The sequence below is a fragment of the Pristiophorus japonicus genome, chromosome 12, assembly GCF_044704955.1.
Source record: "Pristiophorus japonicus isolate sPriJap1 chromosome 12, sPriJap1.hap1, whole genome shotgun sequence".
In the NCBI taxonomy this organism is placed as follows: domain Eukaryota; kingdom Metazoa; phylum Chordata; class Chondrichthyes; family Pristiophoridae; genus Pristiophorus; species Pristiophorus japonicus.
Window position 1 is genome coordinate 132,234,091 of NC_091988.1, and position 26,433 is coordinate 132,260,523.

At 46.7% G+C, this 26,433-nt stretch overlaps 1 protein-coding gene across 2 annotated transcripts in view; it reads left to right on the forward strand.

The window, feature by feature from the left end:
* Positions 1-25,200, forward strand: part of LOC139277457 (protein TMEPAI-like) — a 101,326-nt gene extending 76,126 nt beyond the window's left edge. Inside the window, exons 2-3 of one of the 2 annotated variants that reach the window (XM_070895932.1) lie at positions 6,168-6,322; positions 18,409-25,200. In XM_070895932.1, the coding sequence (XP_070752033.1) occupies positions 6,168-6,322; positions 18,409-18,957 (704 nt within the window). In that variant the 3' untranslated portion in view covers positions 18,958-25,200. The remainder of the gene's footprint in view (positions 1-6,167; positions 6,323-18,408) is intronic. The other variant, XM_070895933.1, reaches the window with a different exon arrangement.
* Positions 25,201-26,433: the final 1,233 nt, after the last annotated feature.

Here is a 26,433-nt window from a genome sequence, read left to right on the forward strand (position 1 = left end):
ATCGCTCCACCATTGGAGTGTCCTGTTGCCTAGGCCCCAAGCTCTGGAACTCCCTGCCTAAACCTCTCAGCTTCTCTACCTCTTTCCTCAAAGACCCTCCTTAAAACCTACTTCTTTGACCAAGCTTTTGGTCATCTGCCCTAATTTCTCCTTATGCGGCTCGGTGTCAAATCTTTTATCTCATTATACTCCTCTGAAGCACCCTGGGACATTTCACTATGTTGAAGGCGCTATATAAATGCAAGTTGTTCTAATCTCCAGTGATGAGTTTTACAGTCCTCGCTACACCTGCATTGCAACAAGCCAGGCATCCCAAGCCGAGCGAGTTAATGAAGGACTGGCTAGCCGCCTGCCTTTCCGTCATGTGTCAGGATGTTGTCGTTCTGTCCCGTAGACCTGACTCGAGATGAGTGTTGTCTGAAGCTGCACCCCCAATGGAGTTGCTCGGTCTCTGTAACTTTAACTGAATGAGGCACGGGATATGGGAATGCTGTGCTGGTACAGCCATCCTGTGTCTGGTTCTGGGGCAGAGGGAGTTTCACTAACTCCCTGTGGCCGGCTTATAATTTCCAATCTCCCCTCTCCCCTCTGGCGAAAGGAGTTTGGGCAGATTCAACCAGGTTGCTCGTGAGTGTGGGTTCTTTCAGGTTTGCACAGATTGGCTGTATGTTAAGAGCAGCCCTGAGGATGGCTGAATTTGGGCATGGGAATGCTGTGCTGGTACAGCCATCCTGCGTCTGGGGCAGAGGGAGTTCGACTGTATCTGATGTTGAGTTCATGATGCTAAAAGTGTTCCATTCCATTCCATTGCCCAACAATCTCACCCCTCCCCTCACATAAACAAAGCACCAGAATATTTAATTGTGTGACGAGCACTATATATAAATGTCATCTTGGTTTGTTTTTTGTGGCTGAGTCACTCGATAATGGACCTGTCGCGGGAACCCAAGCTGATGTGTTTTATTTTTTATCTGTCACTAGGCCGCCAACAACAGCAGATTGCATTTATATAGCGCCTTTAACATCGTAAAATGTCCCACGGTGCTTCACGGGAACGTAATCAGATAAAAATGTACGCTAAGTCAAAGAAGGAGACAATAGGAAGGTGAAAGAGGTGGGTTTTAAGGAGTGTCTTAAAGGAGAGAGCAGCAGAGAGGTTAAGGGAGGGAATTCCAGGGTTTGGGCCGAGGCAGCAGAAGGCATGGCCGCCAATGGTGGGGCGAAGCAAATCGGGCACGTGCAAGAGGCCAGAATTGGAGGAGCGCAGAGATCTTGGAGGGTAGTCGGGCTGGGGCAGGTTACAGAGATAGGGAGAGGTGAGGCCATGGAGGGATTTGACAAACGAGAGTGAGAACTTTAAATCTGAGGCATTGCCGGAATGGAATTCACTAGAGTTTAGAAGAATGAGAGGGGATCTCATTGAAACGTATACAATCCTGACTGGGTTGGACAGAGACTGGATGTGGGGAGGATGTTTCCCCTGGCTGGGAAGTCTGGAAATAGTGGTTGCAGTCTTGGGATCCGGGGTAGGAAATTTAGGACCGCAATGAGGAGAATTTTTTTTACTGAGTGTGGTGAACCTTCTCTTCCACAGAAGGCTGTGGAGGCCAAGTCACTGAATATATTTAAGAAGGAGCTAGATAGATTTCTAGAAACGAAAGGCATCAAGGGGTATAGGGGGAAAGCGTGAATATGGTGTTGAGATAGAGGATCAGCCATGATCATATTGAATGGTGGTGCAGACTCGAAGGGCCGAATGGCCTACTTACTACTCCTATTTTCTATGTAAGTCAGCGAGCATTAGGGTTGATGGATGAACAACATTTGGCGTTGGGCAGGTTGCAGAGTTTTACAGAGGGTGGAAGGTGGGAGGCAGGCCAGGAGAAGATTGGAATAGTCTGGTCGAGAGTGGGCAAGGCCATGTTAATGTTGGTCCTGGACAGACTGTGGTGTCCCTGCTATTGCTGGGGCTCGTCTTTCACTAACCCTCTGTGGCCGGCTTATAATTCCCAGTCACAATTTAAATATTTCATGAACTTTGCACGCAGTAGAGAAAGAAAGGATGGGTTGAGTTTATCATGAGCAATTTTAATGAGTAAATGAATCGAAGGAGCTGTTTTCTGTTGGCAAGCATTAAATATTAAAAGTTTCTCCAGGACTGTGTTATAATGGCACAAACCAGATTGGTTTTCTTTATATAAAATGGCACCGGCGAATCTATGTTCCTCTAAACAACAACAACTTGAATTTATATAGCGCTTTTAACGTAGTATAACGTCCCAAGGCGCTTCACAGGAGTATTACGAGACAAAAATTTGACACCGAGCCACTTGAGGAGAAACTTGCTCAAAGAGGTGGGGGTGGTTGTGGAGCTGGAGGAAATTTGAGATAGGGAGACTCGGCCATGGAGGGATTTGAAAGCAAGGATGAGAATTTTGAAATTGAGGCATTGCTTAACCAGGAGCCAATGTAGGTCAGTGAGCACAGGTGATGGGTGAGTGGGACTAGGTGCGAGTTAGGACACGGACACCTGTATTTTGTATGACCTTAAGTTTACGTAGGGTAGAATGTGGGAGGCCAGCCAGGAATGGGTTGGAATAGTCAAGACTGGAGGTAACAAAGGCATGGATGAGGGTTTCGGCAGGGGCAGAGATGGGCGATGTTACGGAGGTGGAAATAGGCGGTTTTAATAATGCTACGGCGATGTGGCCGGAAGCTTATTTCGGGGTCAAATATGGGACCAAGGTTGCGAACAGTGCGGTTCAGCCTCAGACAGAAGTTGGGGAGAGGGATGGAGTCAGTGGCTAGGGAACGGAGTTTGTAGCGGGGACCGAAAACAATGGCTTCGGTCTTCCCGATATTTAATCGGAGGAAATTTCTGCTCGTCCAGTATTGGATGTCGGACAAGCAGTCTGACAGTTTAGAGACCGAGGAGGGGTTGAGAGAAATGGTAGTGAGGTAGAGTTGGGTGTCATCAGCGTACATGTGGAAACTGACATTGTGTTTCCTGATGATGTCGCCAAGGGGCAACATGTAGATGAGAAATAGGAGGGGACCAAGGATAGATCCTGGGGGACACCAGAGGTAACAATGCGGAGTGGGGGATAAAGCCATTACAGCTAAATCTCTGGCTACGATTAGACAGATCAGAGTGGAACCAGGTGAGTTACTTAACTGAATGTGGGGGTGAGGGGTGTTGAGCCAGGACCATGTGTAGTGGGCTATTGTACAGGACCCGGGGTACTAATACTAAATTGCCAAGGGAATACTGGCAATACCTGTGTACTTTCCAGTGACAAAACCATTCTGTCATTTCTATTTTGCCGTGTGCTCTCGAAATGTCACCAGCACAACTTTAGTCTGCCATGGAGTAAGTTGTGTCTTTTAAAGGAGATGGAAGTCCTCCTGCAGTCAGAAATGTGTGGAGATTGGGGTGGGAGCGGAAAGACAGGAGGAGGCTATTCAGTAGCTCAAGTCTGCTCCAACATTCAATTAGATCATGGCTGATCTGTATCTCCACTACATTTACCCACCTTAACTCCACACCCTTTAATAACCTTACACAACCCAAATCTCTGTTTTTAAATTTTCAATTGACCCCTCCCAGCCTCGACAGCTTTTTGGGGAGAGAGTTCCCAATTTCCACTACAGTAAGTGTACAGTCAAAGTGAGGACTTCCCTGTAGAGTGGTACAGTCAGGTGCTGCAAAATAAAACCTGATGCTTTACTTAGTGTTTAAGTTCATACTCAGCAAATTTGCTGAGGCAACAGAATTGTTTGGCCTAACCATCAGCCTTAGTAAAACCGAAGTTCTCTATCAGCCTGCCCCTGGCACCACAGCACCTGCTCCCACAGTCTTTATCGGCAGTATACAACTAAAGTCAGTGGGGACAGCTTCAAGTACCTTGGCAGCACCATATCAAGTGATGGATCCTTGGACAAGGAGATTGATGCAAGGATCTGTAAAGCCAGCCAGGCACTTGGTCGCTTGCGCACTAAGGTGTTGAGTCACCACCACATCCGACTGTCAACTAAACTGTTGGTGTATAGAGCAGTCGATCTCTCATCTCTCCTTTATGGATGTGAGACCTGGACACCCTACAGGCGTTACATCAAAAAGTTGGAAGCTTTCCATATGCGCAGTCTCAGATCTATACTCCACATACGCTGGCAAGACCGGGTGTCAAACTTTGAGGTTCTGGAGAGAGCACAATAACTAGCATCGAGGTGATGATCATGTGAGCCTAGTTCCGGTGGACTGTACATGTCATCCGCATGGATGAGTCAAGGATCCCTCGTCAGCTTCTTCACAGCGAGCTCTGTGAAGGTAGAAGACACCAGGGGTGCCCCCGCAAGCGCAACAAAGATTGCATCAAGGCTAACCTCCAGTACTGTGGCATCCGACCAAAGGACCTCGAGAATACAGCAGCTAATAAAATCCAGTGGTGAACCCTCACGAGGACTGCCTGCCAGACCTTCAAAGAAAGCAGATGTCAACACCTGCGGGACACTAGAGATAGACGACATCAGGTGGCAGTACTGTCAGCATCAGGTACATCGAAATTCCCTTGTCCGACATGCAAGAGACTATGTGCATCCAGAATTGGCCTATACAGCCACTTGAAGATACATGCCATTGATGATTAGCACAACAACATCTTTGTTGGATACGACAGACTACCAAGAAGCTCAACACTTACTTTTCTTGAAACAGAAGGACTTTTTTCTCTCTCCTGCGACCACTCACCATGCATGGACGGACTGGAGCTGCTTCAAGGCCAGTCTGGGACTTGCATTTGGCTGCAAATGCAGCACTGCTGGGAGTGTAGCCTCCAGCCTTTGTAGTGCCCAATTTGTATGACCAGGAGAAAGCTCCACTACAACCCTTCGAGATCTGTGCGCTCCTCACATGCTGCCCAGGCGCATCCCTGAGTTTAATCGCTTCATCAGTGGCGGGTGCCTTCAACTGCCAAGGCCCTAAACGCTGGAATTCCCTTCTCGCGCTCGCTCGCTCGCTCGCTCGCTCGCTCTCTCTCTCTCTCTCTCTCTCTCTCTCTCTCTGCCTTTTAAAACCTGCCTCTTTGACCAATGTTTTGGTTACCTGTCCTAATACCACCTCGTGTGGCTCGGTGTCACATTTTGTCTGATCACGCTTCTGTGAAGCACCTTGGGACCTTTTACTACGTTGAAGGCGCTATATAAATACAAGTTGTTCTTCGAGTTTCCCTCCCATCTGTTAAAATTGTAATGTCTTGTCTTGTTGACACTGTTGGGGGCACCCACGGCCTCCCAAATCAATCGTGCCTGAAGTTTAGAAAGTGGTCAGCAGTTTCATTGGGACCACCCACTCCCACCTCAACGCTTTTGCACAGGTTTGACTTTGCCCAAGAGCTTTACCCCCCTGCCCCCTACAGCCGCCCCGCCCAGTGTCGGCACACAGAGGCAGTCTGAGACTACCTGCTCCTGAATGTCCCGCACTGCTCTCCCTCTCGCCCGCGCGCTCTTTATTGGAGAGACCACTTCATGATGGTGCTGGAGTTACAATATGAGCCCCTCCAAATATATAATCGAGAGCTACACCACCAGCTTCGAAGGTGGCCATGGCCGAAAGACTGACAAGCCCCCTGGACCTAATGGCCTGCATCCTAGGGTCTTAAAAGAAGTGGCTGCAGAGATAGATTATAACCAATGCATCCACTATCAAAATTCCCTGGATTCTGGAGAGGTCCCAGCGGATTGGAAAACTGCAAATGTAACATCCCTATTTAGGAAAGGAGGGAGACAGAAGGCAGGAAACTATAGACCAGTTAGCCCAACATCTGTCCTTGAGAAAATGCTGGAGTCCATTACTAAGGAATCATAATACAGTCCAGCAGAGTCAGCATGGTTTTATGAAAGGGCCAGGATCAGATCAGCCATGACCTTATTGAATAGTGGCGCAGGCTCGAGGGGCCGAATGGCCGACTCCTGCGCCTATTATGTTCTTGGAGCTCAATCTCGGATACGTCACGTTTGGTGCAGACTCACCGGCTCAGGAGATTGTGACTGAGCCGATTAATCTAACAGTGTATTTCAATCCAACATCGATCGCGTGGTTTGGTGTCTCTCTGATCTGCTTCTATCAGCCGCTGCAGTTTCTCACGGTGTCCCTTTGTGTTGTGTTCCAGCTGAGTTGGAGTTTGTCCAGATAATTGTGATCGTGGTGGTGATGATCGTGATGGTGGTGGTGATCACCTGCCTGCTCAACCATTACAAGCTCTCCACGCGATCCTTAATAAACCGACCCGGCCACACGCGGAGGCAAGAAGACACACTGCAATCGGTAAGATTTTTGTTTTATTGTTCCTTCCGGGATGTGGGCATCGCTGCCAAGGCTGCCATTTATTGGCCATCACCAATTGCCCTCGAGAAGGTGGTGGTGAGCCGCCGCCTTGAACCGCTGCAGTCCGTGTGGTGATGGTACTCCCATAATCCATATTAACAACTTGGAAGAAGGGACTGAATGTAACGTAGCCAAATTTGCTGACGATACAAAGATGGGAGGAAAAGCAATGTGTGAGGAGGACACAAACAATCTGCAAAAAGACATAGACAGGCTAAGTGAGTGGGCAAAAATTTGGCAGATGGAGTATAATGTTGGAAAGTGTGAGGTCATGCACTTCGGCAGAAAAAAAATCAAAGAGCAAGTTATTATTTAAATGGAGAAAGATTGCAAAGTACTGCAGTGCAGCAGGACCTGGGGGTACTTGTGCTTGAAACACAAAAGGATAGTATGCAGGTACAGCAAGTAATCAGGAATCTTGGCCTTTATTGCAAAGGGAATGGAGTATAAAAGGAGGGAAATCTTGCTACAGTTATATAGGGTATTGGTGAGGCCACACCTGGAATACTGCGTGCAGTTTTGGTTTCCATATTTATGAAAGGATATACTTGCTTTGGAGACAGTTCAGAGAAGGTTCACGAGGTTGATTCCGGAGATGAGGGGTTGACTTATGAGGAAAGGTTGAGTAGGTTGGGTCTCTACTCATTGGAATTCAGAAGAATGAGAGGTGATCTTATCGAAACGTATAAGATTATGAAGGGACTTGACAAGGTGGATGCAGCGAGCATGTTTCCACTGATGGGGGGAGATTAGAACTAGAGGGCATGATCTTCGAATAAGGGGCCGCCCATTTAAAACTGAGACGAGAAATTTCTTCTGAGGGTTGTAAATTTGTGGAATTCGCTGCCTCAGAGAGCTGTGGAAGCTGGGACATTGAATAAATTTAAAACAGAAATAGACAGTTTCTTAAACGATAAGGGGTTATGGGGAGTGGGCAGGGAAGTGGACCTGAGTCCATGATCGGATCAGTCATGATCATATTAAATGGCGGAGCAGGTTCGAGGGGCTGTATAGCCTACTCTTGTTCCCATTTCTTATGTTCTTATAGTGCTGTTAGGGAGGGAGTTCCAGGATTTTGACCCAGCGACGATGAAGGAACGGCGACATATTTCCAAGTCAGGATGGTGTGTGAGGGGAACTTGCAGGTGATGGTGTTCCCATGCGCCTGCTGCCCTTGTCCTTCTAAGTGATAGAGGTCACGGGTTTGGGAGGTGCTGCCGAAGAAGCCTTGGTGAAGACACCCATCTGCAAGGATCCTACACCTTTTTAAGATTTAAAAAAATGATCGCCTGGGTACAGTAGGGAAAAAAGAAAGACTTGGATTTATATAGCGCCTTTCACGATCACCAGATGTCTCAAAGCGCTTTACAGCCAATTAAGTACTTCTGTGAGTGTAGTCACTGTTGTAATGTGGGAAACACTACAGCCAATTTGTGCATAACCAGCTCCCACAAACAGCAATGTGATAATGATCAGATAGTCTGTTTTTGTTATGTTGATTGAGGGATAAATATTGACCAGAACACCGGGGATAACTCCCCCGCTCCTCTTCAAAAAAAAAAGTGCCGTGAGATCTTTTATATCCACTTGAGAGAACAGATGGGGCCATCCGAAAGACAGCATCTCCAACAGTGCAGCGCTCCCTCAGCACTGTACTGGTTATGCTACTGGACAAGGAACCCACAGATCCTGAGTTCAAACCTCACCATGGCTGGTTGTGGAATTGAATTCAATAACTGGGACAAGTTGAGGTCTGGGACAAGGATATGAAAAAAAGCCTTGCATTTGTGTAGCGCCTTTTGCAATCTCAGGACGTCCCTTAGCGCTTCTCAGCCAATGAAGCGCTTACAGTTGTATTGTAGGAAATTCTCGCAGCCAATAACCAGATAATCTGTATTTAGTGATGATGGAGTGATAAATGTTCACCAGGACACTGGGGAGAACTCCCTTGCTCTTTGAAATAGTGCCATGACATCTTTTATGTCCACCTGAGTGAGCAGACCCGACCTCAGTTTAATGTCTCATCCGAAAGACGGCACCTCTCGACAGTGCAGCGCTCCCTCAGCACTGCACTGGAGTGTCAGCCTAGATTATGCGCTCCTGTCTCGCACAGCCTTCTGACTCGGAGGTGTGAGTGCCACCTACTGAGTCACAGCTGACCATGATAACCGCCACCAAGCCAGCAGGGGTGGGCAATGAGAACTGCTCAGTGCTTCCTACCTGTCCAGAACAAATATATACCAAATACAGGGAGGGGGGGGTGGCTCCCAATTGCTCTTCAGAGCGAGCCCTGTCACACCCAACATCAAGCCCTCACCTCAAATGGGAAGTTGTCCATCAACCCCCAGAATTCAACGGTGTTACTTCCATCTCTCTACCCACCACCCCCCCCCCTCCCCCCTGCAGAATGGGACACTGCAGATTCCTTCCCCTTAACCCTGCCCCCCATTAACCGATTGGGACGGCACTGGTTCCCCTCTTTCTGTGCCCCCCCCCCACCCAGCCAAGCTTGCACCCAGACTGCAACACACTTGGCCTGGGCTGACGAGAGTTAAAATCGGCCAGCATGTTTCCTCTGATCTCTCTTTACCAAGTCTGTGCTGGAAAGTGTGTGTTATGGCAGAGGGGAGAGGGGCGGGGGGGTGCAGACAGGGTGTGGTATCTGTGTATGTTGTGGAGAGATGTGGTGAGGATAGGATCAGGATTGGAATGCCCTCTGTGATTAAATAGCCCTTCAGCACCATCTAGGCTCGCACTCCCCACCTCTCGCATAGTACTGGAGGTGGTGGAGCTGGACTTCGGGGATGGGTTTTGGAGGGCGTGGGGAAAGCAGCAATTGACTGCTCTCTAGGTGCCTGGAATGGAGCCAGACAGAGTTAGAAAGGACTCCAGGCTCCAAAGGACCAGCTCTTTAAACCATCAGGCCACCACAGCACTGCACACTCTCATTCAACGATGTTTAGTGACAGAATGCCGGGTCGTGTACAGGGGCGTTCTACCCACTACAGATTCAGCCCCCAAGGTCTCCTTGACATAAGATGTACCATTTCCCTCGAATGCAGTGTGTAATAGTCGGTCATACCAGTGCATATGGAGCAGCAGCAGATGGGGGCGTGCACAGGGTTTATCCTGCCAAGCGTGTTGGTGCAATGTGAAAGTGACCCAGATACTGGAGCATCCTGTGTAGAGGCGGTCCCAGTCATCGGTAACCTGAAGGGTACAAACGACCTTATCATTGAGCAGTGGGCTCTGTGCTGTTCAAACGGTGGGAATTGATCAAGTTGACAGTTCCATTAATCAGTGCTGAGGTGTGCCAGGTAGATAGATGAATGCTGCTCGTGATCTGACTCCTCGGGCAGGACGCTGTGGTGTACGAGTGACGAGAACAGCATTGTATTGCGGGGTGAAAGCAGGTGGGTTAATCCCTCGGTCACTGGTACAGGTGTAGCTGCATCTGGCTGTCACTTTGAAAAATAACCAGTGGGAGGACAGTGTTCTATGGGGGACACATGTGCTCGACTGTGTCTCTAAAATTACAAGCTTGCCACCTGTCTCTTTTTTATATAAAAAAGAACTTAACACAGCCCAATTTCCCCCTGACACTGGTAGCAGTATAAAGTCAGGGGTGTCGTACTCTGGAATCCACAATGCATCACTCCACTGTACAGGGGTTGACTTATGAAGGCAGGTTGGTCCTATACTCATTGGGGTTTAGAAGAATGAGAGGTGATCTTATTGAAACATATAAGATTCTGAGGGGGCTTGACAGGGTAGATGCAGAGAGGATGTTTCCCCTCGTGGGGGAATCTAGAACTAGGGGACATAGTTTCAGAATAAGGGGTCGCCCATTTAAAATGGAGATGAGGAAGAATTTCTTCTCTGAGGGTCGTGAATCTTTGGAATTCTCTACCCCAGAGAGCTGTGGAGACTGGGTCATTGAATATATTTAAGGTGGAGATGGACAGATTTTTGAATAATAAGAGAGTCAAGGGTTATGGGGAGCGGGCAGGAAAGTAGAGCTGAGGCCAAGATCAGATCAGCCATGATCTTATTGAATGGCGGAGCAGGCTCAAGGGGCCAAATGGCCTTCTCCTCCTATTTCTCAGGTTCTTATGTTTGCTAACTTGGAGCGATGTGCAAACTGCTGTGTCCCCCGCTCACTAATCCAAGTTGGCCACAGGTCACTGACTCGGCCATCCATGCTGTCAGGCCCCCATTGAGCTATCAGGTCTCCTTGCAGAAGTGGTCTCCCTCCCATTGCTCTTTATCTAGCGGGATCCAGGAGTGTAGCCGTGAACTTGCCCCATGTTCGGGACCCGATCTCTGTCTCACTCCAGTGTTCTCCCTCCATTGCTGCACAGTCAGAAAGAGGCTAGGCAAGATTCGCTTTGGTCCATCGGCTGCTTCGACCTACAATTGGGTAAAATGTACAGGACACAAAGTCTGCTGAGGGAGCACCTGATGCTTTCATCACATGGGGAGTTCTCCCCGGTGTCCTCGCCAACATTTATCCCTCAGTCAACATAACAAAAACAGATTATCTGGTCATTATCACACTGCTGTTTGTAGGAGCTTGCTGTGCACAAATTGGCTGCCGCGTTTCCGACATTACAACAGTGACTGCAGTCCAAAAGTACTTCATTGGCTGTAAAACGCATTGAGACGTCCGGTGGTCATGAAAGACGCTATATAAATGCAAGTCTTTTTTTCTCTCACTCCTGTTCCCGTACTGTTGCAAAAATCAGGAGGGCATATACGCTGGCCTGCTTCAGAGTGGTGGGTTCTCTTCTTAACATGCAAGGATACAGCCTCACTGCTACCTGCCCTCACAATGGGGCAAAGGTTATTCTCTCTTCCCAATCTTTGACAGACTCGAGCTCTCTGTGTTCGGAGTGTCTCTCTCCTGAATGCCTCTGTCTGCCTCTCTCTCTCGGCCCTCATCAGAAATTGTAAAGGATTTCCAGGGGCAACGTCTCCCTCTGGATAACCAGACATGGCTAAATAGTTGGCTCTTGTTTGGCTCCCCGAGAGAAACTTCCATCTCGCGATATAATTACCATCCACCTGCCTTGCACAGTCACACGTTTTAATACAGCTCGTGTTCAGCTGTGGCCACTGTTGCTGCAACTGATTCAAGGACCCAGCCTGTCCCCATCTCCATCAGAGGACACTAAAGTCCTACCCCTTGTTGCTTGGTGGGATTGCATTGGCAGAGTTTCACAGTGCTGTATCGGCGACGGTAATGTGAACACGACATTCAACAAAGTCTCGACATGGGAATCAAACTGTACCTGTGGTGCATACAGAAAGGAGGAGGAGGTGGTGGTTGAGTTGGGGGGGGTGGGGGGGAGCGGAATGTGCAAGGAGGTCTCAACAGCTCCATTCACAGAATAGCTGATTCATTCCCAAACTCCGGAGCTGCAGATGGGATTGTGCACTCCAATGCAGTGCTGAGCGAGTGCTACACTGTCGGAGGTGCCGTCTTTCTGATGAGACACTAAACCGAGGCCTTGTCTGCTGGTTCAGAGGGGCCTGAACAAATCCCATGGCACAGTTTGAGGCAGAGCAGGGGAGTTCTGCCCAGTGTCCTGTCGAGTATTTTTCCCTCAACCAGCATCACTAAAAACCAACCGATCTTGTTGCTGCTTGTGGACAAATTGGCTGCCACATTTCCCACATTACAACAGTGACTTCAAAAGTACTTCATTGGCTGTAAAGCGCTTTGGGACATTGTGGTTGTGAAAGGTGCTATATAAATGCAAGTTCTTTTCTTCCTTTATTTAAACACCTATCTGGAGACACTGAACTGAATTTCAGGCTCTGGCAGTGAAGTCTGTTTTAGAACTCGGTGCAATAATTCAACATTGCCAGACTTGTCACTGAAACATCACAAGTTCTTGTTAAAACCAGGATCAAACGTAGACGTGTGATGTACATTGTGTGTGTGTAGAATGCAGTCTTGACAAGATAGCCAATTTACAGTGATGTATTGAAAGTTAAAAATGCCCGCACGTACCCTCACACGCTTGCCCACATGCCTGTATACAGCATACCTGTGGTACAGGACACCCTCAAAGTCTCCTTGACAAATTGCAACATCCCCACCGATACCTAGGAGTCCTTGGCCAAAGACCGCCCTAAGTGGAGGAAGTGCATCCGGGAGGGCGCTGAGCACCTCGAGTCTCATCGCCGAGAGCATGCAGAAATCAAGCGCAGGCAGCGGAAAGAGCGTGCGGCAAACCAGTCCAACCCTCCCTTACCCTCAACGACTATCTGTCCCACGTGTTTCGGGGACTGTGGTTCTTGTATTGGACTGTTCAGCCACCTAAGGACTCATTTTAAGAGTGGAAGCAAGTCTTCCTCGATTCCGAGGAATTGCCTATGATGATGGTGCGGGTCACATGGTCACTTCTGACACCTGCCCGACCTGTTCTAGGAAGAGTGCAGCCGCCCAGAATTACTGATGGGCAACACAGGGTCACCTTTAGTATGAAGTGAAATCATTCTGTCCACACTTGCTGCTTTTGAGTCAATTAGACCAGTCTCGCTGACCTCTGACAACCCTCCATCATGCATCCCAATTATCCTGTCATTTGGGAGAGAGGGAGAGGGGGAAAGAGTTGGGAGGTAGGGAGAAGAGAGAGACAAGCCCTTTAAATATGGAATTGACGTGACAAGATAGCCTTAACACTTCTGCTGCTGTTCAGAGATACTGAAAAGGAGCAGGGCTCTAGATAAACGCTGAAAATGAAGAGGCTGTTCGCAGTGACATTCGCACGTTCTGGTCGAGTCACCTCCAGACTGCATTTCTACCGCCCTAATCTGTCCCTGTGGACACTCTGCTGGGGGAGCTCTGCTAGTCCTGCTCGCCTCTATTCTCTGGGCAATGGCGCCACCCACTGGAGGCACAGTTCATGTCGGGGCATGATCAGCCATTTGTCATTCTAACTTGGTGCAGTATTAGCGGGGCGGTCTGTAAGCACTGCAGCTAATCTGCTTTTCAGGAATAATTGTGCTCAGAGGGACTATGAAGATAGTGAGGAGTGTAAAAGAATAGTCGAGACTTTCTTTACAGGGGTAGGAATCGGTCAGTGAATTTTCTTCACCAGAGTGTGACTTCCTTCCTCAATAGCTTTCACTGGCTGACTTTCAACGAGAACAGTTTTTTGTTTAATCAAAATACTTGCTCAGTAAAGTAATTCTTCAATTCTGCACGTTCTCACAGGTGTACTTATGGCTGAAGGTGGTGGGGAGGAGATGGGAAGAAATGTTGCTTGGTTTTATTTTGACTTGCCAGCCATTAATATAAATGTTGCAGCAATTTACTTGTGTGAGTTTTTTTTTATTTGCTGAAGTTCTGGGATGATGGCATTTTGTTGGGTTTGCTGATAGAATAGAGAGGGGGAGAAATGACCTGATCTGTTGGGGAGGTTAGTGGGAGGCTGAGATTATGGAGGACGAGAGGGAGGTACAGCCGCTGGCATTAATGGCTAAGGCTGCACCTCGAGACAGTCGAGGGAAAACCCAGGCAGAGAGCCATGTGGTTTAATGTATTGTGCACACATACTTGAGATCCTAAAGTATTTTGGTGAAGGGGCTGTGGTTATTGTTGGGTGACTGTAGACTTGGGGCTGTGCTGCTGAAGAAGTGTGGGGGGGAGGCGGGGGCAGGTGGAGATTTCAGAATAGGAACCCAAGGTCTGTCCACCCTGCTCACCGCAACCGTTGCTCTGCTTTCCTTAATGTTGAAAGGAGCGGAGTGTGGCACACCTCTTCACTCCCCCTCCCACAGAGCTCTTGTGCTCAGCCACATGACTGTCCCATCGGCATTTACTTCAGTATCGGCAGCTTTAGAAATTAAGTTATGCAAATATATTCGGTGTTTCAAAAACACACCTTTTGTACATAGATGATGTAATGAACAGAAGACGTGAGTCATCACAGAACAAAGTGCATCTCCTTCTCATTCACACTCATCTCTCGCCTCTTTCTATCCTCTCTTCTCTCTCTTTCCTTTTCTCTCTCTACTTATTTCTCTCCTTCTGTCCCTTCTCTCTCTTTTCTCTCTCCCTTGCTCGCTCGCTCTCTTTTCTCTCTCCTTTCATATGTGAGATGGGTTTGACCAGTGTCTGATAGTTTCCTCGTGGGCTCACAGCACACAACTGCTGATTCTCCAACATGAAGGGAAATGAATATAAAGAAAAGATTGAATGTAAGAGGTTTAGGACAGAGTGAGAGAAACTTCTTTTTTGAAGAGAGCATTTTGAGGCTGTGGAAGGCACTCCTGGATCATGATTGAAACAGAGACCATGTCAACATTAAACAATAGGTTAGATAGATGGTTGAAGGAAAGTAGAATAAAGGGATAGGGGAATAGGGTGAACACATGGAATTAGGACCAACAATTGTGCAGAGGACAAACGCCAACACAGACTGGTTGGGGTGAACGACATGTTTCTGCGCTGTAATTTATACATAAAATTTGGCCCCAGAGTAGCTGTTGTGAACAATGGGAATTGTCAGACTGACAGAGTAGTTTCGGGCCCCTTGCTCTGTATCTAGCCGTTGTGTCTGACGGTGCCCGAGCCTGAAATGGCAAGTGTTCCAATCCCCAGTGCCAACGTCCCTCGCCTTAAACACAAAAACAAAGTGATGCCTCAAAGTGCTTTACAGCCAATTAAGTACGGTCACTGTTGTAATGTAGGAAATGTGGCACACAGGCAAGATCCCACAATCAGCAATGTGACCAGATAATATATTTTAGTGATGCTGGTTGAGAGATAATTATTGACCAGGACATTGGTGGGGGGGAAACTCCTGCTCCTCATCGAATAGTGCCGTGGGGTCTGTTGCGTCCACATAAGAGAGTAGACAGGGCCTTGGTTAATGTCTTAGCTGAAAAGCAATGCAGTTGGCCACAATCTTCTGCCTGAGGCGAGAGTGCTGCCACTGAGCCAAGGTGAAAACGGTGCCGAAATGTGAACTGATGGGGGTGTGAACATTTTGAGCAGTGTCTCACTTGAACCATGAAAAGGACCCAGCAGTACAATTATAGACTGTATCCGAGAGAGAGACCAGCATTGTGGTTTTATTTTGCATGTCATATTTATTCCACCCCACAGTTGAAAGTTACTGTAGATTAAAATAAGCTTCTCACGCCTTGTTATTCATCTTTCTGTAACATGTAGGAAGGGAGCCTGTGTCCTTCAGACAGCAGTGTCAGTGACTGGAATGTCCGATGCAAGCCTGTAAGGTCTAATCCTCACTTCACCTAATTGTGCATTCCAGTCTACCTTATACCATACATGACCCGATAATCTGTTTTTAATGATGTTGGTTGAGTGATAAATATTGGCCAGGACACAGGGGAAAACTCCCCTGCTCTTCTTCACGTCCTAAGGTCGTGAATGGCATTACATAAATAGTGTGTTTTTTTTATATCTCTAATATATATATATAATACACACTCACTCATTATATTATCTTACAGTGGACAAATGTAACACTGACTGAAGTAATACTCCCATTTGATCTCCTGGAAACTAATTGTGAGATGAATTTAAATGTTGCCCAGCACCCTGCATTGTGTGCTCCACTGAAGCATTATGAATTTTTAATATTCATTCCTGGGATGTGGGCATTGCTGATGAGTCCAGCATTTACTGCCTTTGAGAAGGTGGTGGTGGTGAGCCGCCACCTTGAACCGCTGCAGTCCGTGTGGTGAAGGTGCTCCCACAGTGCAGTTGGGGAGGGAGTTCCAGGATTTTGACCCAGAGACAATGAAGGAACGGTGATATATTTCCAAGTCAGGATGGTGTGTAACTTGCAGGTGATGGTGTTCCCATGTGCCTGCTGCCCTTGTCCTTCTAGGTGGTAGAGGCTGCGGGTTTGGGAGGTGCTGCCGAAGAAACCTTGGCAGGTTGCTGCAGTGCATCTTATGGATGGTTCACACTGCAGCCACGCTATGCTGGTGGTGGAGGGAATGAATGTTTACGGTGGTGGATGGGGTGCCAATCAAGCGGGCTGCTTTGTCCTGGATGGTGTCGAGCTTCTTGTGTTGTTGGAGCTGCACTCATCCAGGCAAGTGGAGAGTATTCCATCACACTCCTGACTTGTGCCTTGTAGATGATGGAAAGGCTTTGGGGAGTCAGGAGGTGAGACACTTGCCACAGAATACCCAGCCTCTGACCCGCTCTTGTTGCCACAGTATTTATGTGGCTGGCCCAGTTAAGTTTCTGGTCATTGGTGACCCCCAGGATGTTGGTGGTCAGGGATTCGGCGATGGTAATGCCGCTGAATGTTATGAGGCGGTGGTTTGACTCTCTTGGAGAGAGTCATTGTCTGGCGTGTATGTTACTTGCCACTTTTCGGCCCATTATACTTGATAACAACATCTGGAGCAGGAGAAGAGGCTATAGGAAACCGTGAGCTAATGCTGAGATATGGCCCCTGGGTGCCAGGTGACCTGTCTAAGTGTGTGTGACCAGACAGTGAATAAAGGTGGGTGAGCGGTTTTGGGGAGGGCAGTGAATGTTGATTCAGTAATTTTAAATTGTCCAATATCTCCTGTAACAACTTTAATTTTAAATTGGACTACCAGTGAGGTTAAATAAGGAACAGTTTAACTGATTCCTGACCCTCTCCCCATCCCCGGGACTTTATATTCAGAGTTGTAGCTGGCTGCACCTGGAAGTTGTAATGACAGCTCATTAAACCGATCTTCGCATTTACTGACGGGTTATAAAGTGCAGGGCTGAAAATGTTTGCAGGTTATCTCACCAGTGCGAAAGACCAACTACAGCTTGCATTTATATCGCACCTTTAGCATAGTAAGATATCCCAAGGCACTTCACAGGACTGTTAGCAACCAAAATTATACACCAATCCACATAGGGAGATATTAGGACAGATAACTAAAAGCTTGGTCAAAGAGGTCGGTTTTAAGGAGTGCCTTAAAGAAGAAGAGGAGGTTTGGGGAGGGAATTCCAGAACTTGGGGACCAGGAAGCTAAATGTACGGATACCAATGGTGGGGCAAAGGAAATAGGGAATGCACAAGAGGCCAGAATTGGAGGAATGCAGTTTTCGGAGGGTTGTGGGGCTTGGAGGAGGTTACAGATAGGGAGGGGTGAGGCCATGGAGGGATTTGAACACTAAGATGAGCGTTTTTAAAACTCAAGACGTTGCTGGACTGGGATACAATGTAGGTCAGCGAGCACAGGGGCGATGAGAGACTTGGACTGGGTGCGAGTTAGGACACGGGTAACAGAATACCCTCCAATTACCAGTCCCTGAAATATCTAAACCAGAAATGGATATAAAAGGGTGTGAGCTTGAGGCACCCTCCACCCAGCGCGGTTCAGCAAGTGCTGACCTTTTGATACAAGGCACATAGCCCCCATTCAGTATCCGCGTTGCCCTCGGCTCAGTGGTTAGCAATCACACCTGAGTCAGAAGGTTGTGGGTTCAAGCCCCACTCCAAAATATTGAATATAAGTCCAGGCTGACATTCCATTGTTGCACTGTCGGAGGGGCCATCATTCAAATGAGACATTAAACCTTTCGTGTGGATGTAAACGATCCCATTGCACAATTTCGAAGAGCAGAGGAGACCTCCCCAGTGACCTGGTCCTAAACAAACATCACTAAAACAGATTATCTGGTCATTATCAGATTGCTGTTTGTGGGAGCTTGCTGTGCGCAAATTGCCTGCTGCGTTTCTCACCTTACAACAGTGACTACACTCAAAGCACTTCATTGGTTGTAAAGCGCTTTGAGACGTCCCGAGATTATGAAAGGCGCTATATAAATGCACATTCATTCATTTCAACCTTTGCCTCCATTAACTGAAATATAAATAGTCCTACTTGAAATTCAGCAATTGAATGTGTTCAACTTTTGCATGTGTGTTTCAGTTCCTGCTTTTAATGTTTGGTGCCATTATTTTGACTTGGTTGTTGATAAAATCACAAATGGCTGTTGTGGAGGTGACTGACTGACTAACTGACTGACGTCCTTTGTGTTTCAGCAGCAGATTTACACGCCCAGGTCGACAGACCGATTAACAGTCCCGTCGTTCCTGCAGCGGGATCGATTCAGTCGCTTCCAGCCCACCTACCCGTACCTGCAGCACGAGATCGACCTCCCTCCCACCATCTCTCTGTCGGATGGCGAGGAGCCCCCTCCATACCAGGGGCCGTGCACCCTCCAGCTCCGGGACCCTGAGCAGCAGATGGAACTGAACCGCGAGTCGGTGCGGGCCCCCCCGAACAGGACTATATTCGACAGCGACCTGATAGACACGTCGATTTACAATGGGGGGGGGCCCTGCCCGCCCAGCAGCAACTCTGGCATCAGCGCCACCAGTTACAGCAGCAACGGACGTATGGAAGGACCCCCCCCCACGTACAACGAAGTCATAGGTCACTACCCGGGGTCGACCTTTTTCCAGCACCAGCAGAACCATGGCGTCCTCTCCATGATGGGAGGCAACAGACTGCAGCACCCCCAGAACAATGGCCTCGAGAGTACAGTTGTCCGGAACAGCAAAGACAAAAAGACGGGACATCCTTTCTGAGACCCACTCTTCGTGCACTTCAACTAAAACCAGGGGGCAAGGGTGGGCGGAGAGCAGCTGTGCTCGTCCCTCCCCCTCCCCCCTTCTCCATTGTATAAAGTAAATACTAGTTATGTCGCATCTGAATTGAACACTCGAGCATAAGGTGGTTCTGCTGAGCTACGTTAGATAAGGAAGTTCCAATACTCTGTTACTTTAAAAGAGACCTTAGTTTAAGCAATGTGCGTAAAATGCTGTCTTTAATTATCTCACTTAACTTTAAAGAAACATTTGCACAAAATTTTACGTTTGAAGAACCTGCAATATGTCTAATGAGAAATCTGCATGTGGAGGCAGGAGTATTTTTGTAATAGAAATGGCCTATACGAAAATGACTTTTTTGTTTTGTTCCCAGATTTGAGAAATGGCAATTTTTTGAGTGCCATTTCGGCGTGTCTCTAACATTCTGTCTTAAAAAAAAAACAGGGGTTTAGAGTTATTTATGAACACTTTTGAAACATTGCACTATTTTGTAATATGAGTAACAAGCAGACGCTTATAATAGTGACGGCCTCCAGTATCTGGCACAGACGTACGAGCAAGCAGAAACGTTCTTGGATATAGAAGTGCTGAGCTACACAGATACTTGTCGGTAACATCCTACAGGCCCCAGCTCCATTGGGAAAAGAAATTCCAATTAGACATTGATAATAGAATATAGAGCAAAGCTAGAGGGTCACCTGACATTGAAAAGAAATTGTGCTTTAAGACTCGATAATGGGAGTTACAAGGAAACTCCCCGGTTCCACCTTGTGGCTCTCAGTGACACGATGGACCTAATACTGTGAATCCAACGTGCAGTACATCTTACAAGAACCATCAGGCTAGAAAATAGTCATGAAGATAACCAAAGACATTCAGTCCTCTTTATACCCAGTGTGGCGGAATAAAATATATGTGACAGTTTTGGTACCTTTTTAGCAAGTTTGCAAAAGTGTGCGGCAACTTTTATTAAGAGACCATTCCCTTTAAAATCAACGCTAGCCTCATTGTGAAATGGTTCACGAGAACGTGATGGGCCAGGTATTGGGTTCCAGTTAAGTTTAGAAAATTGTCGGTATACTTTGGGAGTCTGGTTTCAAGCCCAGGACAGGAGTAATGACTTGACTTGGAAAGAAGTTTGGGTGTGTGAATGAGTCACTGGTACAGCAAGGGGCACTTTTTCCCCAGCCTGTGGTTGGGGTCTAGTCTGGACAGTGTGGAGTCTGTCTACACTACAGGAATGAAAAATAGTCCATTCCCTATTATTGCCATCTCTCTCAACCTGGAGCACAAAATTCCCCCAAATGGGGAATCGGGGGGCGGGTGGAACAAAGAATGGATTATTTATTGGGAAAGGGCAAAGTGAGAAAAAGAAAGGGAAGAATGGTCATTTTTAATAAGAGAAATCGGTTGGCATTTTGATCACCTCATCTATGGTCACATGGTGGCTGATATTCTGACTTGTTTCCTCTGAATGAAGTTTGGAAGTTGCTCGATTGGTTGTGGAGATGTGGATAGACCACACTTTGACGTGACCCATTCATTCAAGATGAGTAAGGAATTGAGGGTTCGAAACAGTCAAATAGCCCGAATGGATTTCCATTTGTTGACTGGGAGTTGGAGACCTTTTCAAATATTCTTGTCCCAACTTCTGATGAGATTCATCTAGTAGCGAATGACTTACTGAATTGATTGAAGTTCTCAATCACACCATTGTGTCCCTAGTTTATAGCTTTTCCCTGTTCTCTGAACAGGCCTGAGCCTGCATCCAATGACTAAAGCTCCCCCAACGTCCAATAACCAATAACAAAACCACACCTTAAAATGGCATCCACTTTTCAAATTGTTGCATCATTGGCCAAATAAAGTTGAAATTTAAAAATGGTGGAATGTGGTTTCTGTGCTAGTGGTATTCCTAGTACTTTGCTCGTGCACGAGATAATTGCTTCAAAAAATCTCTCTAGACAGAGTAAATTGGAAATGCGTCCCTGCAGGCTTACCACAGGTCATGGAGAATGACAGAAGGCTGCTACTTAATTGATTGAAAGCAGAGGTTGGATTAATGTAACTCGCCAATCCCCTCGAGTAGCCATAAGTGACAGAAACCATATAGATCTGTGCATGGTATCATGTTTACGCTGTTGGATGTGTCTTGGTAGCCCCCTTCTAACATCTTTCATGCATATCTACGAATCTGCTTCTGGCAAATGGGTCACCATTGAATCATCATCATATAGCTAGCATCTGTTGCCCATATTCAGCAGAGCCTAAGGGTAACTCGGTCCTGCAACCGCTTGCACACATCTATCTCTTGATTTCCTCGCTAGGCTTTTGGACCTGCCCAGCTCAAGTTGTTGACTGCGCATGTCTGACCAATGTAAGCCAAGCCAATGCTCGGCTTCCCCAAGGTATGTGAAGCCATCTGGGACAAAACAGAAACACCAGTGTTATGTGGCTGCTCACCTGTTCTCCTGGGAGGAGGAGGAGGAGGAGGAGGAGGAAAGTGCGTAGTTCCAATATGCCTTCCAACTAGATAATCGTTTTGTTTGGCTGTCTAACAACATCAACTCACAACCGGGGGGTAATTTTAACCTAACCCATGGGATCGGGTAACGTGCCGATTTTACATCCCGCCCAATTACTCCTCATTTTAGTTTCCGATGGACGGGGGATTGGGTTAGAGTCGGAGAGAATTTCAGTTGACATGGGAAGGACATAAGTCCATTTACAAAAGTCAATCCAGTCTGTAAAAAGAACCCAACATAGTGATTTTGTCCAGAACCACCTTTCCCATTTGTTCTTCCATTCTTTCTTTTTACTTCTTGTAATGACCCTACACAGTTTAGCTCTTCAGTCGCCATTGTTTCCCACCACAAGATTTTGTTCCCTTAATGTATGGGTTACCTGCAATTCTCCCGCATGTTTATTTTTATATTAAAGGTTTTGAGTTTGCTCTCGAATGCTGGGCCCTCCTGTGTAGTGCAGTGGAGATTCCTGCTCGTGCCAGATGAAGGCCGAGTCAAGAACCACACTGTTTCTAATCTGTTTTGAGTTTGCTTTGTCTGAAATTGCTCCATCTCCCTGGCCTCCCTTTCACCGTCTCTGATATTTGTGTGATTTAGGCACCGTGAGGTGTTCAGTTACTGAAGTTTATTTTTTAAAAATTGCTGCAAGATTGAGACAGTGTGCGTGTTGCTTTTATGTCAGGTCTATTGAGAGTTCTGCAGGCTGGGAGGCGAATCGTCCATGTGCAATTCAGAAGGGGGAGAAAGAAACTGTGTGACCTTATCTTAAGATTTCAGCTTTATATTAACACTCCCAGGTTCTGCAAGTGTTGTGCCTCATGTTAAAAGTGCTGCTTTGTTCAATTTCTTTGTTTCCCTCTCTCTCTCTCTGGTGCTGTGTATAACTTGAATATATTATGCACATATCCTACCCAGTGGGTAGAGAAGAATTTATATTATGGGTATTGTATGATAGCATGTAGTTTAAACAATAGTATTAACCAAATGAATGGAATCTGTGAAACCTAACCTGCACCACCATTTACATGATAAGTTCTGTTCAGTCTAAAGTCAAGAATGAATTAAAGAGGAACCATGAAAGGCATAGTTACTTTGACAGGTTTATTTCCAATATTGGTTTTACAACAAACAGCTAATCACCGTAAAGACAAAAGCTGCAGCTCCTGCATTTTGTAACTGTGATCTTTGGAGTTTGGAATAATGCTGGTTTATTACACTAAGGAATGTTTGTTTTTAATTAAGAGTGGGTGCAGTAGTGAGATTGGGTCATCCATGGGAACTGTTCCTGGCAGTGGAAGTGGGGTGATGGAATGTGCAGTGCTAGTCTGTGGTATAGGCTCGGTGATTGGCTGAACTTAGGCTGCCCTCATTCAAACCCAAATAGTCCACTGCCTTATTGCATCCACCAATAGTTGAAAGGTGGGATGGGTTTGTTTTGTAGGAGTGTGAAATTAAAAAATGTTTGCACTAAAACTAATCTAACTCTTCCCTATACACAAAAAATGTATCCCTTGGAGTCAGAGAATCACATTGACTGAAATTGTGTATCCTATGGTCATTGAATGTGCATTTAGTATTAGTTTGCATCCCATCTATAAACTTCAACAACGTGCTTTAATGAACTGTAGGATCCAGTGAGCGTGACAATAGTACATCCAATGGGATTGGTCACTGCAGTGGCTCTTTACTGGCTGCTGACCCAACGGTTTGCTGGTTAAATTCTGTCTGCACTTTGAAGGCATTTCATTTGTCTTCGCTAATGGGTATCGCAGGAACAAAAATGGACCCAAAATGAACAGTACAAAAAATGCTTTTTGATTTTTTTTCATAAACTCCGCTGAAATAAAATTGGTCAAAATTAGATGTAAGCGTTCTAGGTCCAACACATGTCTCTGATGGGAAAACTGAGTTGATCAGGAAACCAGTTTTGAAAGCAACAACAGACGCCTACTAAGTTTCTCAGCAAAGGAGGGAAGGGGGGAGAAGCGGGTGCTCATTAAACTGTTGGCTCGGCTTCTCTGCGTTCAACTGGGTGAAGGTGTGAACACGGAGTGTCCTCCACCTTAAACAGGTTCCAGTGCCTGCGGCCAGCTCCCCAGAAACAGTGTTGGTTTAACCCCAACATCAGAGGGTTTCCACAATCCTTTATCCTGCAAAACATGCGGACTGCTGGAGACCAAACGGAAAGAGCAAATGCTGGAGGCGCCCAGTGGGTCAGCTGATGTTTGGGCTGCAAACCCTCTGGCTGGAAGATTCAGCTCTAAAACATCCAGTGGGCTGAGCTAAGTGTCTCCCGCGTTTTCTGTTTCCGTTTGAGGCTCGGGTGCCTGATATTTATTTTAAAACACACACACGCCCTTTTGATTGTGAATCCCTCGATTAGATTCCAGTCCATAACTCGCTCGCGGGTTTTTATTCTCTTTATAAAAGCCCCCGAATCCCTGGAGCAGACTGCAGCCTATAACTAGACAGTATTAGTGACCTGATTCCAGCCTGCAACCCACTCCCAGATACTGAGTCCATGTTTATTATGAAAAAAGATAGCCATCCGTTACGCGGCAGCTCAGAAGTTTACTGTGATGGTTAGTAGGATTTCCACCTCTGAATCCTCGCTGTAATCCGCAATCCCTGTGTTGCTCAGGCCCGTGTTTAGCTGGAGATGGCTGAACATTGACAGTCGGTCTGTCAGACACCTCCCCCACCCCCACTGGATTTGTACCCCTTATCATTTCAACTTTTTAATTATATAAAGTTTTAAAATATATATTTGACACTTCAGTTGGGGGCACCGCTTTGGTTTGGAAGGCCGTTCTGTTACTTTGAAAACCGAGCTTTTCTACAAAGTCACTGCTTACAACTGCTGGGTTTAAACTTTGTGTAAAATATATACAGCACTTTTCAAGGCAGTAAGAGTTAACATTGTTCTCTCATTGTAGTAACTGTGGACTCTCCATGCTGATCTTACAAAAAAAGATCCCTTTGTACAAGCTTATTGTGAACATGTGACTAAGTGTTTTTTAAAATAAAGGCAATCTCTCTGTTGTCACTGGGGTTGGTTACTGTGGGTGTCAGATATTTTCGCGAGTGAAGCCCCTTTTTTGCCCCCTCCCACACTAGGATTTCAGTAAAAGGGGTGTGATTGTTTTCCCCCCAAAGTGCCCCGAGCTAAACCATGTACTGTGCTTCCAAACTCGGGCAGTCCCGGGAGCGACCAGCTTGTGGTCTCTATAAATAGATTAAACACTCTATTGGTCGGAGGAATAACTTGAGGGGAGGAATCTACAGCATCTCAAGTGTGTACTGCTTTCTGAAGTTGGGCTTCAGCCTACCAGTGCACGAGAAATCCTGGTGACAACACTGAACTTGTTTTACCGAAAACCTAATCATTCCTATCACTGCATCTTTGCACCCTGTATATGGTGCCCACGGGCCTGCCTCTTCCTGTAAACTGTTAGTAGTGTTAGAATTGATTTTAGATATCCTCCCGCACACACACCCCTCCCTCACACCCTCCACTTCCCCCAATCGCATCCCCGCTGGGCTATTTTATGCATTAACGTATTTACAGAGTTGTTCGAAGTGATGACATTAATCACAGTTATTTTTTTTTTGTTTTCAGACGCTTGTGGTCAACTTTGTGGCGATCACATTTAAAACAAATTTTAAAAAGAAAAAATAAAGATGAGAAATAAATAAACTGGATTGTTTTGTTGTTTATTGACTGTCTGCGATGTGGAATCAAGTGCCTGTGGCGGCAGTACTGGGGAACGTGCAGAGTGCCGGAATGTATACTATCCATTGGGTCCCGTCCCTCATAACTCCAGACAGCGTCTCACCGCCTGACTCTCCAAAGCCTTTCAATGTGCTGACCTGTACTCCTTTGTTACCATCTTGCCTCTCCTCGGTATGCATAGGGTGGAAGCCAACCCGTTTCGTATCATTTGGCTATCTTTGCATGAAGTTAGTGAAGGCAGAGTTCCATCCAATTGCAGTTTTCCCCAGGTCAATTTTGGTTTTCCCAATTAAATTCAAATGCATTCTTCCACCAGCACTTCTTACAAGGCGAAAGCGAGAACGCTCACCTTGTCATATAAGATACAGTAACATGAGTAGGCCATACAGTCCCTCAAGCTTGCTCCGCCATTCAATAAGATCATGGCTGATCCGATCATGGACTCAGCTCCACTTCCCCGCCCGCTCACCATAACCCCTTATCCCCTTATCGGTTAAGAAACTCACTTTCTGTCTTAAATTTATTCAATATCCCAGCTTCCACAGCTCTCTGAGGCAGTGAATTCCACAGATTTACAACCCTCTGAGAGAAGAAATTTCTCCTCATCTCAGTTTTAAATGGGCGGCCCCTTATTCTAAGATCATGCCCTCTAGTTCTAGTCTCCCCCATCAGTGGAAACATCCTCTCTGCATCCACCTTGTCAAGCCCCCTCATAATCTTATACGTTTCGATAAGATCACACCTCATTCTTCTGAAGTCCAGTGAGTAGAGGCCCAACCTACTCAACCTTTCATCATAAGTCAACCCCCTCATCCCCTGAATCAATCTAGTGAACCTTCTCTGAACTACCTCCAAAGCAATTATATCCTTTCGTAAATATGGAAACCAAAACTGCACACAGTATTCCAGGTGTGGCCTCACCAATACCCTGTATAGCTGTAGCAAGACAAGCTGTCCCTGCTTTTATACTCATCCCCTTTGCAATAAAGGCCAAGATTCCATTGGCCTTCCTGATCACTTGCTGTACCTGCATACTGTCCTTTTGTGTTTCATGCACAAGTACTCCCAGGTCCCGCTGTACTGTGGCACTTTGCAATCTTTCTCCATTTAAATAATAACTTGTTCTTTGATTTTTTTTCCGTCAAAGTGCATGACCTCGCACTTTCCAACATTATATTCCATCTGCCAAATTTTTGC